Here is an 18,220-nt window from a genome sequence, read left to right on the forward strand (position 1 = left end):
TGCAGCGTATCTGTGAGTCAGATTATCTAAGGAAAGCCTAAAAGAAGGAGCCAGATTCTCATAGACTGTGGTGTAAACCCAGAGTAACTCCATACTCTGATTAACACCAGATTTCACTGAGCTTAGTCTGTGGACCACACATCAGGTACCATCTCCTTGAAGCAGGGCTCTGGCAGTACCAGCCTCTACAGATGTTTGCTGCAGAGAGATTATAAAAACAGAAACCTTACTTGAGGGTGGCCGTGGATTGCTCAAGGAATTGGCAGTGGGAAAGGGTGCTTTTCGGCTCTAGATTGCTGTTTCAAATCTAGAATAGAATAACAGTGATCAACATTTATTATTTGATGGCTGTGCAGTGTACACCAATGCTTTCCACCATTATATCTGATTGACACCAATTAGAGGAAAATCAGGCCCCTCGTGGAACTGGGAAACCCTGTTATAATACGGTTTCTTCTTCCCTGTGTGGACAGAAATAAACGTGTTATAACCAAGGTGTGACAGGTTGCAGGCAGTCAACTTGGGCCCCAGCAAACGTGGGTCCTCTCCTGTGACACAGGAGCTGAGGGGCTGCTTGGGAGACAAGGAGAGAATACTTTTGGCATGGACAGGGCTGAGGTCATAGGACTCAGCTGAACCCCAGCTAAGGAGTTTTATGTTTTCTCGCTTTTGCTTCTTAATTTTGTTTGATTTGTTAGTAAGGGAAAGACACAGCTGACTGTGGCTGAGTTTGTTTTTTCTGCTGAGTCCTTCCATCAGTTCACACTGTTGTCTCCTCAGGGACCAGATTGTCCAAGCCCAACAAGAAGAGCTGTCTCACAGCTGTGCCTGTGTGAGCACTGGAGCTGGTGTCAGGCATGCCCCAAGAAAATATTTTCTTTTTTTCTTCATTCCCCACCCTCCCTCAAACCACACTCACCAGCAACCCAACTGGAGTGAGAGGAGAGACCTATCGGACTATGGCTTAGCCTCGCTGTCTGCCAGAGTTCAAGCACACTTCTTTAGCATGGTGTTTTCTGTCCAGACAAGTAAGAAAAAATTGTCATCTCTGACTGTATTTATTATATGTGGCTGAAATCCCATTTTCCTTTTCAGTTCAAAGTCAAATCAATTCAAGCATTCTCTCCTCCGCCCAACAAGGAAATAATCAAAGCTCCAGTCATCCTTGTTATGAGATTTCTTGCAAATAAAAAACCTTGACAAAACAAAAACACATGCGCCCAAGAGCCTCCATCATGCCACAAACTAGAAAGTAGACTTACAGAACAGCCAGGGTCTAAAAGTTTGACAACATGCAGCATAATGGTCACTTTTTCAGCTCTTGCAAGAGCTGATGTTGGGAACCTACAGAAGTGAACAGTGTTTCTCTCATGAAACTGATTAAAAACATGTTTACCTAAAAGACTGAAAAGATAAGAATCCCTCCACAGCAGTCAGAAGATAAAAAACAAACCCACAAGCACCCGCCCCCCCCCCCGCCAACCCGCCGTATGGCACTGATTTAAGCTAGCACTGCAGAACTCTTCAGTTCAAAAGCTATCTGCAAACATTCACGGGCAACAAAACTAGGAAAAGCTGATCAGGAAAGGCTTTAAAGCATGTAAACTGCTTCAATGAACCTGGGTGTATGTGCGATCCTGAGAAGGAATTTGCCTCTCCCGTTTGTACCACATGATGATGAGCTACAGTAGCGCATACAAGGCCTGCTGCCCTGAAGTCTGTCTCCATTAGGAAATCTCTCTTGCACGGGGGGATAGAGCATTCAGCAGCACAATTCAAAGAAGCCGAAACTCGGCAGCATTTTTCCCGCTGATTTTTCTCTCCAGATGTTCGCACAACTGGCGTGGAAGGTGCTAGAAGGATATAAAAAGAGGCAGTGACCGGGCGACGCCAGCTCTTTTAAAGCGCTTGCAAGTGACTCCAAAGTTCTTCCATTTAGAAACCCTCACGCGGGACAGGCTTGTTGGGGTGGCTTGTCCCGTCCCCCCCCCCACCCCCCAGGGTCGGTGCATTTCAGCAGATACTTTCTGTCTGGGCCTGCCACCCGCTCCGCACAGATGCATCTTCTCCGGGCGCAGCACCCTCTGTGCCCTACGGGAGAGGCATCAAAGGTGGGCACGGACCCCCCTGCACAGCGGCAGATGCATCGTCCCCCCCCTGAGGCCCCCCCCCCACCTCCCAGGTGTGTGTCTGGCTCAGGGAGGGCGGGGCCTGCTCCACCCGGCTCCACCCACCCACCCACCCCCGCTCGCCCCGCCCACCGCCCAGGGAGGCGGGGCGGGTCCCTGCGTGGCTCCGCCCCCCTCCCCCGCCCTGCGGCGCGGCGCGTGAGCCGCTCGCGCGCGTGCGCGCGGGCGAGGTTGCTGGGCTCGGGCGATGGCGGAGGAGGCCGCCGGGCCCGAGGCGCTGAGCGTGCGCGAGGTGCAGGAGCTGGTCCGCAGGAAGGATGAGCTCGAGGCCCAGATCAAAGCCTGCTACGCCGTGCTGGAGGGGGGTGAGTGCGCGCGGGGGCGGGGCGCGGCTCGGCGGGGGGTACCCGGGCCCTGCATCTGCCCCGCCCCCCCCGGCGCGCACGGGGGTGTCTGTTCACGCACACGGGGCTCACTGCCAGAGCGCGCGGGGCCGGCGGGGGGAGGTCTGTGCAAAGCGCGGCTGTGTGTGAGGCGTGTCAGCGGGGGGGGGTCTCTGCGCAAAGCGCGGCTGTGTGTGAGGCGTGTCAGCGGGGGGGGGTCTCTGCGCAAAGCGCGGCTGTGTGTGAGGCGTGTCAGCGGGGGGGGTCTCTGTGCAAAGCGCGGCTGTGTGTGAGGCGTGTCAGCGGGGGGGGGGTCTCTGCGCAAAGCGCGGCTGTGTGTGAGGCGTGTCAGCGGGGGGGGTCTCTGTGCAAAGCCCGGCTGTGTGTGAGGCGTGTCAGCGGGGGGGGTCTGTGCGCAAAGCGCGGCTGTGTGTGAGGCGTGTCAGCGGGGGGGGGGTCTCTGCGCAAAGCGCGGCTGTGTGTGAGGCGTGTCAGCGGGGGGGGGGTCTCTGCGCAAAGCGCGGCTGTGTGTGAGGCGTGTCAGCGGGGGGGGGGTCTCTGCGCAAAGCGCGGCTGTGTGTGAGGCGTGTCAGCGGGGGGGGGTCTCTGCGCAAAGCGCGGCTGTGTGTGAGGCGTGTCAGCGGGGGGGGGGTCTCTGCGCAAAGCGCGGCTGTGTGTGAGGCGTGTTGGGGGGGGGTCTCTGTGCAAAGCCCGGCTGTGTGTGAGGCGTGTTGGGGGGGGGTCTCTGCGCAAAGCGCGGCTGTGTGTGAGGCGTGTCAGCGGGGGGGGGGTCTCTGCGCAAAGCGCGGCTGTGTGTGAGGCGTGTCAGCGGGGGGGGGTCTCTGTGCAAAGCGCGGCTGTGTGTGAGGCGTGTCAGCGGGGGGGGGTCTCTGTGCAAAGCGCGGCTGTGTGTGAGGCGTGTTGGGGGGGTGTCTCTGTGCAAAGCGCGGCTGTGTGTGAGGCGTGTTGGGGGGGGGTCTCTGTGCAAAGCGCGGCTGTGTGTGAGGCGTGTTGGGAGGGGTCTGCGCAAAGCGCGGCTGTGTGTGAGGCGTGTCAGCGGGGGGGGGTCTCTGTGCAAAGCGCGGCTGTGTGTGAGGCGTGTTGGGGGGGTGTCTCTGTGCAAAGCGCGGCTGTGTGTGAGGCGTGTTGGGGGGGGTCTCTGTGCAAAGCGCGGCTGTGTGTGAGGCGTGTCAGCGGGGGGGGGTCTCTGTGCAAAGCGCGGCTGTGTGTGAGGCGTGTCAGCGGGGGGGGGTCTCTGTGCAAAGCGCGGCTGTGTGTGAGGCGTGTTGGGGGGGGTCTCTGTGCAAAGCGCGGCTGTGTGTGAGGCGTGTTGGGGGGGGTCTCTGTGCAAAGCGCGGCTGTGTGTGAGGCGTGTTGGGGGGGGTCTCTGTGCAAAGCGCGGCTGTGTGTGAGGCGTGTTGGGGGGGGGTCTCTGTGCAAAGCGCGGCTGTGTGTGAGGCGTGTTGGGGGGGTCTCTGTGCAAAGCGCGGCTGTGTGTGAGGCGTGTTGGGGGGGGGTCTCTGTGCAAAGCGCGGCTGTGTGTGAGGCGTGTTGGGGGGGGGTCTCTGCGCAAAGCGCGGCTGTGTGTGAGGCGTGTCAGCGGGGGGGGTCTCTGCGCAAAGCGCGGCTGTGTGTGAGGCGTGTCAGCGGGGGGGGTCTCTGTGCAAAGCCCGGCTGTGTGTGAGGCGTGTCAGCGGGGGGGGTCTGTGCGCAAAGCGCGGCTGTGTGTGAGGCGTGTCAGCCGGGGGGGTCTCTGCGCAAAGCGCGGCTGTGTGTGAGGCGTGTCAGCGGGGGGGGGGTCTCTGCGCAAAGCGCGGCTGTGTGTGAGGCGTGTCAGCGGGGGGGGGTCTCTGCGCAAAGCGCGGCTGTGTGTGAGGCGTGTCAGCCGGGGGGGGTCTCTGCGCAAAGCGCGGCTGTGTGTGAGGCGTGTCAGCGGGGGGGGGGTCTCTGCGCAAAGCGCGGCTGTGTGTGAGGCGTGTCAGCGGGGGGGGGGTCTCTGCGCAAAGCGCGGCTGTGTGTGAGGCGTGTCAGCCGGGGGGGGGGGTCTCTGCGCAAAGCGCGGCTGTGTGTGAGGCGTGTCAGCCGGGGGGGGGGTCTCTGCACAAAGCGCGGCTGTGTGTGAGGCGTGTCAGCCGGGGGGGGTCTGCAGCCCCGGGGCGGGCCTGCGCCAGCCTCGGACTCTGCAGTTCCCCGGCGCTCTCGTTCAGCCTCATCGACGAGCTGCGGAGACGCCACAGGTGCCGTTTTTTTGTTTGTTTGCCCTTTAAAAATCGGGAACCCGAGCGGGCTCTTGAGGCGAGGTCGGTGACCGCATTTCTGCCCCGCAGCAGAAGGGAGTCGGGATGAACGAGCCGCTGGTCGACGCTGAAGGGTATCCGCGTGCCGATGTTGACGTGTACCAAGTCCGTGCGGCCAGGCACAACGTTATCTGTAAGCAGTTCTGCCCTGAAAAGTCGTCCTTCGCGGGGGCTGAGCGAAATGAAGGGGACAACGCCTGTCAGAAGTTTGGCTTTTTGTTTTGCAAACATCGGGTTTGGTTTTTCCCCTTGGCAAACGTAAAGAAATAAAACTGAGAACTCTGTTAGCAAAGGGACATTATTGTTTGGAAACTCGGCTGTTTAAAAGGATGAGTTTCTTTAGTTTATTAATAACAACTTAATAAAATTCGGAATTGCAACCGTTTTTATAGTAATAACATCCTACTGCTGTTTAACATTTTCCAGGGCTGTCAAGAGATTTAAAAAAAAATCATGATTATTTGTGCGAATAAAAAAATTAATTTGATTAATTGCACTGTTAATAATAATTTATTTAAATATTTTGGATGTTTTCTACATTTTCAAATTTATTTCAGTTACAACACAGAACACAAAGTGACAAGGCTCACATTTTTTATTACAAATATTTGTGCTGTAAAAAACAAAAGAAATAGTAATTTTCAATTCACCTCATACAGTTCACCTCATTGCACCTCATACTGTAGTGCAATCTCTTTATCATGAAAGTAGAACTTACAAATGTAGAATTATATACAAAACAAACAAACCTGCATTCAAAAATAAAAGTATAAAATTTTAGAGCCTACAAGTCCATTCAGTCCTACTTCTTGTTCAGCCAGTCGCTCAGACAAACAAATTTGTTTACATTTGCAGGAGATAATGCTGCCTGATTCTTATTTACAATGTCACCTAAAAGTGAGATCAGGTGTTCGCATGGCACTGTGGTAGCCGGTGTGTCAATATATTTACATGCCTGATGCGCTAAAGATTCATATGCCCCTTCATGCTTTGCCCACTATTCCAGAGGACCTGCATCCATGCTGATGACAGGTTCTGCTCGATAATGATCCAAAGCAGTGTGGACGAACATGTTCATTATCTGAGTCAGATGCCACTGGCAGGAGGTTGATTTTCGTTTTTGGTCGTTTGGGTTCTGTAGTTTCCACATCAGAGTTTCCACATCTTTTAAGACTTCTGAAAGCATGCTCCACACCTCATCCCTCTCAGATTTTGAAAAGCACTTCAGATTCTTAAACTTTGGGTCGAGTGCTGTAGCTATCTTTATAAATTTTACATTGGTACCTTCTTTGCCTTTTGTCAAATCTGCAGTGAAAGTGTTCTTAAAACGAACATGTGCTAGGTCATCATCGGAGACTGCTATAATGTGAGATGTATGGAAGAATTCAGGAAAAAGGGAGCAGGAGACATACTATTTTCCCCAAGGAGTTCAATCAAAAATGCATTATTTTTTCAACGAGTATCATCAGTATGGAAGCATGTCCTCTGGAATGGTGGCCGAAGCATGAAGGGCCATACAAATGTTCAGCATATCTGGTATGTAAATAACTTGCAATGCTGACTACAAAACTGCCATGCGAATGCCTGTTCTCTCTTTCAGGTGACGTAAATAAGAAGCCAGCAGCATTATCTCCCATAAATGTAAACAAACTTGTTTGTCTTAGTGATTGCCTGAACAAGAAGTAGGACTGAGTGGGCTTGTAGGAGCTAAAGTTTTACATTGTTTTGTTTTTGTGTGCAGTTATGTAACCAAAAAAATTCTACATTTGTAAGTTGCAGTTTCACGATAAAGAGATTGCATTACGGTACGTCTATGAGGTGAAATGAAAAATACTATTTCTTTTGTTTATCATTTTTACATGCAAATACTTGTAATAAAATAATGTAAGGTATACACTATTCTGAAATCAATATATTTTTGGATGTTTTTCTACATTTTCAGATATTTAATAAATTTCAATTGGTATTCTATTGTTTAACAGTGCGATTAATCGCGATTAATTTTTTTTAGTTAATTGTGTGAATTAACTGCGCTTAATCGACAGCCCTAATATTTTCATTTCATTCAGTTTGGAAAATAAAAATAGTGGAGACAGTTTGAGTTTTGTTTCTAAGCAGCTTTGCCCTCTGGTCAGGTACTACAAAAGTGCCAGTGGACTGGCTCAGTCATAAAATTGAATCTGTTAAAATGCAGTGTGCAGCATTATTAATGCACCTACTAATGATTAATGAGAACAGTCATATTGTAAAACCTTTCTGTGTTCTTTATAAAATAACTAAAACTAGTTGACATTGTTCCTTTTAAATTTAGTGCTTGCCTTGTATTTGTGGACAAATGTATTATAATAGTCATTGTTTAGAAATAAGTGTTGTATTTAGCGTGTGATTTAATGGAAAGGGGATTTGGTTGCTTAGTGTTCTTTATGTGGACATTGATCTCCCTAGTCCATATTCTCTATCTACGCTATGGATTTTTACTGAATTTGTAACATGGCTGTTTCTTCACAACTGTGTATGCGTACTGTGTATCACTGCTGCTCATGAGCAGGGCTGTGAAACAGCTTTCAGTCTGTAACCATGGCACTGTCAGGTGATGACTGTTGTAACTGGTTATCCTTACACAGTGGATCCTGTAGTGTATTTGGGGACATTGACTCACTCCCATAGATAGGTAGTCAGATTTAATATGGTTCTCAGGTGGCCACACTGGACAGGGAAACTGAGCTAGGAACAGCTATGCTAGCTGCACAAGGTTGTTAGCACAGTTTCATTCACAGTGTAGGCCTAAGAGGAACAAAATACTTTTAATTGAAAGCTAAGAATCTCAGCCAGAGAGAGATGCATCTGTTAGGTAAGGACTTTAAATGAAAATGTGATTGTTCCTGTCTTCTCTGCACTGTCTCTCGCCTTTAGGTTTACAGAATGATCACAAGGCCCTAATGCTGCAAGTGGAAAAAGCTCTCCACCAGCTGCATGCGCGAGAGAAGGAGAAGCAGGCAAAGGATGAGGCAGAAGCTCAGGCTGAGGCAATGAATCAGAACCCGAGTCTGCCACAGCCCTTCGCAAGAGTGAATGCCGTCACACCAGGCTCTCCTGCTAGCATCTCGGCAAGTTCAGTCATCTTGCTTCCAATGGCACAATCTCTGCCAGTTGGGCCCCAGATATGGCAGGTGGCCCTCCCCACTCACCTGCAATCAGGAGCAGGGTTTGAGCTCCTGTTGTTAAACCAGATTCTTGCCAGGTGCTTGTAACTTTCCTGGTGGACGTAATTATACTCGTTAGCCTGGACAGTGTAAAATATGCATTGCTGTAACCTGTAGAGCCATGGCCATGTTAGAACACCTAGCTAGTGGGTCGGGCATGGGGGTGGGAATCAGAACTCGTTTTTTCCCCAGCTCTCCAATTGACACACTGTATGACTTGGGTAAGGCCATGTCACCACTATGTGCTTTGGTTTCCCCATCTCTGTAGCAGAAATAATAAATACTACTCCCATATTTCCCTGGGGGGTTGTGAAGCTTAATCTACTAAATTTTGAGAAGCACTTTGAGATTCTTAAATGGAGGCATAACCTAGATGAGGGGTGGGGAACCTTTTTGCTATCATGGGTCATTGACCCACAGAAGTTAAAAGGAAGGCTCTGATCAAAAGCCCCCAGCCCTGCCCCTTCTGCCCCCCAGCCAGAGCCCCAAAGCCCCTCGCCACTGCGGCCCCTAGCCCTGCCCCAGGCTGGGCCCCCAGTCCCAGAGGAGCGCTAGCTGGAGCACAGGGGGTCTGGAGGAGCCGCACACTGCACAGCAGTAAACAGGAGCAAGTGGAGCTGGGCAGGATGGAGCGTGGGCAGGTCAATGTCTGGCTGTTTGGGGAGGCACAGCCCTCCCCAGCCTATGGGACACCCTGCCCCTGCGCGGGCCAGATGAAATTAAGCAGTGGGCCAAATGCGGCCCAGAGGCTGTAGATTCCCCACCCCGTTCTAGATGAATGTTCATCAGGTGTGTTAAGGTCCTTGGATGAAAGATGTTATATAAACACAAAGCGTTGTGTATCTTTGAGGGCAAATGATGCTTAGTCTCCTGTTGCTTCTTTGTAAAGGGATTACAGGTTGATGATGAGATCATTGAGTTTGGCTCTGTCGACACACACAACTTCCAGACACTGCAGAATATTGCCACCGTGGTGCAGCACAGCGAAGGGGTGAGCAGGTTACCAGCTTCGGCTGAGTTCTATTTGCAGTCTTTGAACAGAAGGTTAGATATTTTTTCTTTTGTGATAGTTGGAAGACACCAGTAGTCTCAGGTTGCCACTCTGGAAACCAAACATCAGGCTCATCCTGCTGCTGCTTTTGATGTGAATGTTGACCCCATAGCTATACTGCTCAATACTATTCCTGAGACCAGCTGGGTCCAATGGAGAACAGTTGAGATCTTTCCTGGGCTGAGAGATTTGGGAGGGTGTGTAAGCATCATGCTTTGTCTCTACTGAGAGTGCCTGCTGCTGGCTGATCAAGGAGTAATGGTGATAAGCTTTAGAGAGAGCTGCTTTTGACTCTCCTTGGAAGGAAGAAGAGTTACTCTGCCACATGGCCTTGAAATTCAATGTTGATAAAAGTGAAGTAATGCACATTGGAAAACATAATGCCAACTATACATACAAAATGATGGGGTCTAAATTAGCTGTTACCATTCAAGGAAGAGATCTTGGAGTCATTGTGGATAGTTCTTTGAAAACATCCAGTCAATGTGCAGCAGCAGTCAAAAAAGCTATTAGAGGGGTAGGAACCATTAGGAAAGGGATACATAATAAGACAGAAAATGTCATAAGGCCACTATGTAAATCCATGGTACATCCATGCCTTGAATACTGCGTGATGTTCCGGGCAGCCCATCTAGTAAAATATCAGAATTGGAAAAAGTACAGAGAAGGGCAACAAAAATTAAGGTTATGGAACAGCTTCCAAAAGAGGGAGTTTAAAAAGATGGTCAGGTATCTTTGGGTGTTCCTAAACCTCTGAGTACTAAATGCTGGGATTGTGATGGGGTGGATCACTCTATAAATAGTCCTGTTCTTTTCACTCTCTCTGAAGCATTTGGCACTGTCCATTGTTAGAAGACGGGATACTGGGCTAGATGGACCATTGGTCTGATCCAATATGGCCGTTCTTATGTTCTTAGGGGAACAGGGAAATGAGAGCAGGGCCAAGTTGACAGGAGAAGGTGCTGTTTATTTTCTTGCATTTCAGAAACCTCTGAGTGTGACCGTGATCCGTGGCGGCAAGAAATTACACCTCGGGCTCACACCAAAGCAGTGGGCTGGGAAAGGACTGCTGGGGTAGGCATGCTGTTTTCTTCCATAGCTTCTGAGTTCAGGTTGGCAAAGTGCATGAATAGGCATGTCATTAACCAGCCTTAAACTGGAAGATGCCTTTGCTAAGCAGAACGGAGCCTGAGCCTTCTGCCCTCCCCTGGGAATTTACCTGAGGCAGAATCCAACCTAGCTTTCTTCAGCACCAAAGTTTTTGAGTGCCACCTTGCTCATTATCAAGTGGGTACTTCTGACCTGCCTAGCAAGGGGGGGGGGGCACTGCTGGTGCTATACAAATTGCAGTTGGACCCTGTTATGCCCCACCTGCTTTATAATATGGTTTGGTTTTCCTGCGTAGACTGGCCCAAACCATGTTGTTATAACCTTGTTACAGCCCTGGAGTATAATTTCTTCACTGCAGGAACTGATGTCAATCAGTATTACTTGTACCATGTGTGTGCCTGTGGGAAATAGGGCCCCATATGTTTTCAGGATGTAGTTTGGATCCTCTAACACTGTTATACCTGGTTTTTCAGTCTACCCCGGGGAAAACAGTCTTTGACTGGGGCACAGCTGTGTTTTAGCTGAGGCTCACAAAACTGTTGGAATTATAGTAGAGACAGGATCTTTCCTCTGCAGATTCAGCTGGGTGCAATATTCTCCTCCACTTAATGGAGTGGATAGGGCTTTCACACAGGATCAGAACCATGGATTCTGCATTAAGGACAGGACTAATTTGTCATGTGGTGTTGGGCATGGTTCACTCTGCTTTGATCACCCCTCTCAAATTTGATGATCACTTTTAGAACCTTCAGTGAAAGACATTATCTAAAGTCAGTTGTTAAAGATTTAGCTGCAGCAGTGTGGGGAGGTGCATCATATCAAGAGATCAAGTTGGGAATGGGGAAGGCTTAGCCTCGCAGCCCACTGGGGAGGCTAAAGAGGTGAGTGGGGCTCTGTTTGGTTAACTGGAGGGGAAGGGTCTGGCTATGGAGCTCTTTACGTAGTAAGCTCAAAGATTACAAAGGGGCCAGAAAAAAATAAATCCTTTTCCCCCTATTTCCTTACTCCGGATTGAATGCAGAAGACCTAATTTTATTCCTGTTCATTTTTTCAGCTGCAATATTCTCCCCTTGCAAAGATGACTGGCTTGGAAGACAATAAGATCAAAGTTTGTGCTTTTTGAACTCCAACCTGGTTTGAAAAGTTCCCTTTGCAACCTACATCTACTTGCTGAAGCTGGAGTGTTTATGATGGGTTCCGAGGCTCTGACCTCCAGCCTGCTGGATATACTACACCTGAATTGCTTTCAACAGACTTGCACCTGGTCATGATCAGTAATTTTACTGATTCATAGGGAATAGATTGTAGAGTCATAGGACCTGATTCTGACTTCACTTGCACTGATGTAAATCAGGTGTGAGATCAAAGTGAGGTCCATGCTTTTTCTTTAGTTAGAATCCTTGCCAAATTATTCTGTAACATTTAGTGAATGTTTTTTTCTGTTTGTTCATGGGAAGTAACATTTACCAATAAAGAGTTACGCTGGGTTTTTTTGTTTTTGTTTATTGGTGATAATTTACATTCATTTTTAATCTAAAGTCCTTCCTGAACAGGTCAGCTTTTTATATTTCTCATAGCTTGGACTATAATATAGTTTTAATTTGGTGTATATTGAGTTTCTTGTTCATTTTATTTTCTGTGCTGTATACACTGTGCTGTATACAGTGGGTTGCATACACTGCAAGAGGACTCTTATTGGCTTGGTTTGTTTTTAAACCAGTTTCTATTGGAATTCTTAAAAAAAAAAAAAAAAAAAAAAGACATGTATACCTGATTTTAGTGTAGCTGTCATAATTTTTGGAAAAGGTTATTTTTATAGAATCTCAGTTTTGAACAAACTTGGACCTGACAGAAGCAGATCAACACTGATATCTAGAGATCAGAGGGTCACACTTCTTAATATTGAGGTTTCAAAGGCTATAATGGATTAATAAATTATACATCTTATAAGTATATTACAGACATGGGTAGTATATTATGTATGGTTATAAGCACTGGTGTAGAAGGTGTTATAGATTGTTTTAAGCCATGGCTATAAGCAGCCTATTGATCTGTTAGACTCCATACCAATTAATTATTAAAAGACCTATTAATTAATTAATCCTTCATATGTGGTAGGCTCATTTGCCTTTCAGCTACAGTAACTCTTCACTTAAGTTGTAGTTATGTTCCTGAAAAATGCGACTTTAAGTGAAATGATGCTAAGTGAATCCAGTTTCCCTATAAGAATGAATGTAAATGGGGGGGGGGGGTTAGGTTCCAGGGAATTTTTTTTTGCCGTACAGTACAGTACTATAGTTGGGAGATGCCCCCACTTTACCCCACACAGGCACAGTCCACTGGCACTGGAGACAATGAGGCAGGCAAGGAGGCTGAAGGTGCTGTAGGCTGGGAGAAGCACGTTGCACAGCAGCAGCGGCAGCTTCCCCTACTCTGCAAGCACCTGGGGTGGGGGGCTCAACCCTTGGCCCGCCCACTCCACCCCTTCCCCCAAGCCTCCCCTCCTACCCCTTTACTCCACAGGAGGTGTCCTCGCTTCTCCCTCCTGCCCATGGCAATCAGCTGGCTTGTGGTGTTCTGGAGGGAGGAGGGAGGACACAGCACGCAGGCTCTCCCTGCCTCCCAAACACCGCAAGCCAGCTGATTGCTGTGGGCAGGAGGTGGGGGAAGGCGCTGATCCGTGGGGTCTCCCGGCGAGTGGGAGGCGCTGTGGGGGGGGCGTAGGGGAGCTGATGTGGGGCTGCCCGCTGTGGACAAAGCAGGCAGCCAAATGATGTTATTGCGAAGCATTGCACAACCTTAAATGGAGCATGTTCTATAATTGAGCAGAGACGTAAGATCGAAACAACTTTAAGCAAGGAGTTACTGTATATTCTTCCTGCTTGCTGGTGTTTATGGATATGTTCAGTCAGAGGTATTGATACATGCCAGCTAGTGTAATCAACAAAGCCTGTGTTATCCTCCTTGCAAAATCAGATATAGTGTGCAGGTGGAGAGGCCTAAACTCCCTGCTTACCCTACAAACGAGGGTCCAGCAAGGGGGAACTGAACAGAAGGACCATATACCAGTGTAAATGGGAATTAGTGTTTTTGTACTAGTGTAAGTGAGAGTGGAATTGGGCCCTTCTGCCTAATGATATCAAGGTAGGAAATGATGGAATCAATGTTGCTGGGAGTATATAACAATCTATAATCACCAGGGTTTTGAACTAACATTGTTGATTATAACTTCAAGCTGCCACTGTAGTGCAAAATGCTTTCTGAAACAAGAGAAAATGGGCTTTAATAAATACTAAACTAAATGAATTTTAATAAATACCAAAACTAAATGACCACTAGAAATATAAAATGGGTTTCATCTCCCTACTCCCGTGGTGTATAGGTGCTATAAACTGCTTACAAGATGCAGGGGTGGAATCACTGCATTGGCTTTCCATAAGTGGACTTATGCTAGCCCTTGTGGAAGCCCCAGGCCAGTAGGTCTGAGAGAGAAGCTAGGGACTAGAGTGGAGATGGCAGGGGTGGGAAGAGGCAGGAATGACCACACCACTACAGTCATACTTGTTCTGCAAGCCAGAAGCTGTCGGAGGGAATCTAGAGAAGGCCATTAGCTAACCTAATTATGCCGGAGGCTATTTTTGCTCCTGGAACAGATCAGAAGCAGGAGGGGGAAAAGGTGGCTTAAAGCCACCTTTAATTCCTTTCCCGTTGAATGCGTCTCGGGGGAGCGCAGCACAGCACAGAATCTCAGCCTTAACCTTTCTATAGAGCCTAAAACTGGCTTCACTTTGAATTTTAGCCAAGGTCCCAGCCCTGCAAATGTCCAGGTGTGTAAAATTAAAGGCAGCAGTTCCTGTTTGTATTTGCTTGCATCAGTCATTTTATCTCTTATCTCGACTCCTTAAAGTGTGCCCCGTTCCATTTGATATATACACACACACCCAAGAGTTGTTTATATTTTTTGCTTCATGGGTCTAATACAGTAGTAGCTTCGCACCTCACACAGTCAAGCTGCCTCTTGAGCTTGAAAAAAAAACCTAATGTTTCAAAGGATAACAAAATTGACTTTCAGGACTATCACGCTGCATATCGTGCATGAGGAAAAGAACTTAGATTTAGAAATCGTTATTTCTACGTAGTCAAGAGACTTTAAACTTCATTATCTTTTAAGGGAAGATAATATTTTAAACTTTATATTTGCAAACGTGTTTTAAAGGAAGCATTAGCCTGGACAACCCCTTTAGTGGATTGTTTATACAAGTGCTGTCTAACCTGAGGACCAGATGCCTTATTTCAGATAGGTAAAGCAGTCAAAGTCAATACTTTGGGGCAGATTCTCTAGCTTGCTCTGCTCCATTTGCCCCACTCAGGAGGTACAGAGAGCAGTATTAGTGGTTGGAAGATGTGGGAGAAGAGAAAAGGGAATGAGGGAAGATGATGTAGTAGTGGCAGTTCCTGCTATTTTATCATAGGTCTCAGGGTGTTTGGAGTTTTTCTTGAAGCCACAGCTCTTGGAGTCATGTGATTACAGGAGATTCTGAAAGGCAGTGATCTGGCACAGAAAACTTGACATAATGACTTAATTATATGGGGCCTTGTGGTACTCATGGGCCATGCACTCAGCTCAGGGCTACCATCCCTCATGATGCTTCTGCTACAAGGTGAGGCCACCTGTCCCAGGGGAGTCGGGCTCTTCTTTAGAGGCTGGGTTCATGTTGTACAGGGACTCACAACAGTGGTACCTCTTGCAGGTGTGAATGGGATCGGTGTGGGCAGAGGAGGGTGAAGGGATGAGCAGCTGCTTGGGTCCTGTTAGCCAGTGTCCTGCAGGGGGGAGTGGAGACGGCCTGTGTACCATGAACTCAGGAGCAGCCAGTGGGAGAAAGGAAGTACCTCCTATCCTCCACCCCCTGAGGAATACCCGCCAGCCTGGTGGTGCCTTAGTGCTCACCACTTCTCCCCTTCTCTCACCCCTACACAGCAAGCTCCTCTACAACTGATCTTTCCAGCCTGTCTCTCACTGCCTGCAGCACCAGCAGCAGTTACTATGGGAACAGGCTTCAGATACAAACAGAACAGGGGAGCTCCAGGCTGCTGAGCTGGGGCTGAGGCTGCTGCAGAGGTGAGGCTGAGAGGGGGTCTGAAAGGGAGAGGGATGGGGGGGTCCCATTGAGAGTGATTTGGGGCAAGGCCTGAGGAAAGGGGAGTTGTGGGTAAGCGTCTGAGGGAGCAAGGTTTGGGGGAGCCTGGCCAAGGGAATGGAAAGGTTTTGGAGAGTCAGAGGAGGTTAGAGGGGTGTGAAGGATGAGCTGCAGCAGCAGTCCCAGGGGAAGAAGGGGGGGAGGGGGGTCTGGATAAGGCAACAGGAACTGGTGGGAGCTAAATCATTAATATCCTGCTGAGTAATTGCCCTCACTGGAGATAAATGTGTTTTGACGGGTGCAAAAATGTGTGGTGAGCTGGAGAAAGAAAGAAAGAAAAATGTCTGTGCCCTCAGATATGAACCAGAGATGGAGCCGAGCTAAAGTATGCAGCGTGCATCATCGGGGCATGGGTAGGTGCCCAAACTCGGTGTATGTACAATATGGTGTTTGAACTGAAGGAGGGTGGCAGGGGAATGGGGAGATTCCCTGCCTCTGGTGGGGTTAATGTCCTGCTGTGGACAGGATTAATTGATGGCTGTCAATCCTTCACACAGCAACAGCATTGTCTGTAGAGCAAATATTTTGTCTATCAGACTGTACTAAATGATGTGTATTTTCGAAAACATTTCCCAAGGGAGGAGATCCCCAACCCTTTGCATGCCAGTCTCTAATGGGAGAGTTTTATCTAGGGAATGGGCCAAAACCAGACCTCATTTTTTCATTTTGAGGTGAACCATAGGGCTCCGATTTGAAGGCTTGTATATAAACTTGTCCCTAAGGGTTGGGGTCCAGGTGGTATGTACAAGCCTAAGGGATCTGTTTTCTGGTTTTAGTGTGGATGCAGCCAAAAGCTCATGAGAATAGCCATCTTCAAAAGCTCTTTGCTAGCAAGATTTCTGTGCTTTTGAACTGAACCTCAGCCCTTGTTTGACCATGAATCCAGACCCCAAAGTCAGCCTAAAACTAATCTGGGTCTGAACGAAGTGCCAGTCTCTAGCTTTATCCCCCTTTCTCTGAATTATTATTATGCATAGACACTGTGACAGAGGTACAAGTCTAAGAGGGAACATCTCTGCCACAAGGAACTACAGGTGCTTTAGGTACATGCATGACCGGACAGAGGACACATGTATGGTACTTCGAGATGGAATAAATGGTTGTTTACATGCTATAGAACCATCTCTGGGATTCTAAATGTTTATGTGACTGACCTGGAAATCTAACCTGGTGTTTCTGTATCCATTTTTGTCTTCCACTTTAAAGGAATTTTAGTGCTCATAGAAGTGAGAGGGGTTGAATGGTTCTGGCTAGGATGCCAGGACTAATGTAGGGTAGGCCCCTATCTTCCTACACACAGTTCTGCCACCCTTCCTGGGCACTTATGGTAAACTTTAAGGGAATTTGAATACTTTGGACCAATTTTACATCACCAGCTCCTTTCGCTTGGGCATGTTGCACAAGATCAAAAGTATTATTGGTTTCCCATCTGATATACCTCCAGTTAGGAGACTATACCATCACCCTTTCAGGGGAATGGACTCTGATCTACAGGGCTTTTGTGGTAACTGCTAGGGATAGCAGGGAAGAAAATCTAATAATGTGTATTTTGGAAGGAAGCTTGTAGAAGAAGATGGCTGATGATTCTAATGAAACCCCACTGGAGCAACCAGCAGGAGGAAGTATAGGAGGAAATGAAGCTTCAGAAGAAACTCCACAGGATGAACAAGGGGCTCAGGAGACTGAATTACCCAAACAGGTCACCGAAATGCCAGCAGATATGCTAGTGGGTGATGCAGAATCCATGGACATTATGGAAATGGAGACCCAGCCCCCACCAACCACAGCGGACAATTTCTCTGTGGATGCTGCCACCCCTGAGACAGAAGAGAACGAACTGAGCATCATAACAAATCCACATGTGAGTATGGATATCATATAACAGACTTCCTATTGCCAGCTCCCCAGCTTGGATCCCTATGATGTCACAAGAAGGGTGTATTCCATTCAGTGCACCTTTTTATTTGTGATATTTTCTATGGTGTCTTTCATGCTCACTGAATCACACTGCCCTTGTATGGAGCTAATTAAAGCATCAGGAGGGTCAGATTCTATCTCTTCCATCCATACAATTCCACAGAGTCGGGCTCACAGGGTTCAATGGAAAATAACAGAAAAGGGAGACATTATTGTTTCCAGCAGCAAATTCTATAGCTCAGATGAAATTCTATAGCTAAGAAGGAATTTCCATTCAGTCCCCATTTACAATCATTCATAATGTTCTTAAACAAATCCCTTTTCAGGCCAAAGCTTCCTCTGCTTCATATCAGTCCAGTCATGAATATGCTTTGAAAATTTGAGCCGTATTTTAATTATGAGTAAGGGAAACCTAGATTATCCATATGCTTCCATGAACTTTTGACACTCATGGAGCTCAAAAACAACAGAGGCTAGAAACTCCAAACTAGGCTTGTTTCTGTGACAAGGTCCTGCACAAGAAGCTCCTAAAGAAGTTGTTGTTGGGTTAGAGGCAAAGTATGGTCACAGACCAAAAACTGTAGGAGACAGAAAACAAAGGTTAGAATTAGATGGTCAATATTCATCATGGCAACAAGTTAATGGTGGGGTCCCTCAAAGGTCGGTACTAGATCCAGTTCTATTTAATATGTTTCTTAACGATCTAGAAGGGGGGTGAGTAGTGAGGTAGCAAAATTTCTATTCTTGTTTTCCTTGTTAAATAATGCATATGTGACTATATTAGATTTCCTGTTGTTAAATGTGTAGCATGCCGTGCAGAGGATGTGCAAAGCAGCCAAGTTAAAATTCCTGGCAAATCCTTAACCTTTGCATTTCCTGATTTTTTATTTTATTTCATTTTATTTGCCAACCTTAGCATGGATTTGATA

General features: G+C 47.9%; 2 protein-coding genes and 1 long non-coding RNA gene across 9 annotated transcripts in view; 2 read left to right on the plus strand and 1 right to left on the minus strand.

The window, feature by feature from the left end:
* Positions 1-230: 230 nt before the first annotated feature.
* Positions 231-2,122, minus strand: LOC140898851 (uncharacterized). The gene is made up of 3 exons (XR_012155124.2): positions 1,620-2,122; positions 920-1,016; positions 231-307 (listed from the first exon to the last, which is right to left on the minus strand). It is a non-coding gene; the product is annotated as an uncharacterized LOC140898851 (long non-coding RNA).
* A 194-nt stretch (positions 2,123-2,316) lies between these two features.
* Positions 2,317-11,660, plus strand: PSMD9 (proteasome 26S subunit, non-ATPase 9). 5 transcript variants are annotated; one of them, XM_078848912.1, is made up of 6 exons: positions 2,317-2,492; positions 4,839-5,008; positions 7,723-7,916; positions 8,902-9,003; positions 10,049-10,137; positions 11,228-11,660. In XM_078848912.1, exons 1-6 carry the CDS (start codon positions 2,377-2,379, stop codon positions 11,253-11,255), a joined length of 699 nt encoding a protein of 232 aa, XP_078705038.1. In that variant the 5' UTR covers positions 2,317-2,376; the 3' UTR covers positions 11,256-11,660. The 5 variants fall into 5 exon arrangements, with proteins under 5 accessions (XP_078705038.1, XP_078705039.1, XP_078705040.1 ...); XM_078848913.1 differs by having other exon boundaries at positions 4,842-5,008; XM_078848914.1 differs by having other exon boundaries at positions 2,319-2,492; positions 4,839-4,942.
* A 1,188-nt stretch (positions 11,661-12,848) lies between these two features.
* Positions 12,849-18,220, plus strand: part of CFAP251 (cilia and flagella associated protein 251) — a 33,138-nt gene continuing 27,766 nt past the window's right edge. Inside the window, exons 1-2 of one of the 3 annotated variants that reach the window (XM_073313366.2) lie at positions 12,849-15,295; positions 16,935-17,235. In XM_073313366.2, coding sequence (XP_073169467.1) covers positions 16,948-17,235 — 288 coding nt within the window. In that variant the 5' untranslated portion in view covers positions 12,849-15,295; positions 16,935-16,947. Of the gene's footprint in view, positions 15,296-15,550; positions 17,236-18,220 lie in introns of those variants that run through there. The other 2 variants (XM_073313365.1, XM_073313364.1) reach the window with 2 other exon arrangements.

This window comes from Lepidochelys kempii, chromosome 15 (genome assembly GCF_965140285.1).
Source record: "Lepidochelys kempii isolate rLepKem1 chromosome 15, rLepKem1.hap1, whole genome shotgun sequence".
NCBI classification, from domain to species: Eukaryota; Metazoa; Chordata; order Testudines; family Cheloniidae; genus Lepidochelys; species Lepidochelys kempii.

Coding starts and splice junctions, on each gene's coding strand:
- PSMD9 (XM_078848912.1), top strand. CDS start 2,377: ATGGCGGAGGAGGCCGCCGGGCCCGAGGCGCTGAGCGTGCGCGAGGTG. Junction 7,917..8,901: donor GCTCTCCTGCTAGCATCTCG/GCAAGTTCAGTC, acceptor TTCTTTGTAAAG/GGATTACAGGTTGATGATGA. Junction 9,004..10,048: donor TGGTGCAGCACAGCGAAGGG/GTGAGCAGGTTA, acceptor CTTGCATTTCAG/AAACCTCTGAGTGTGACCGT.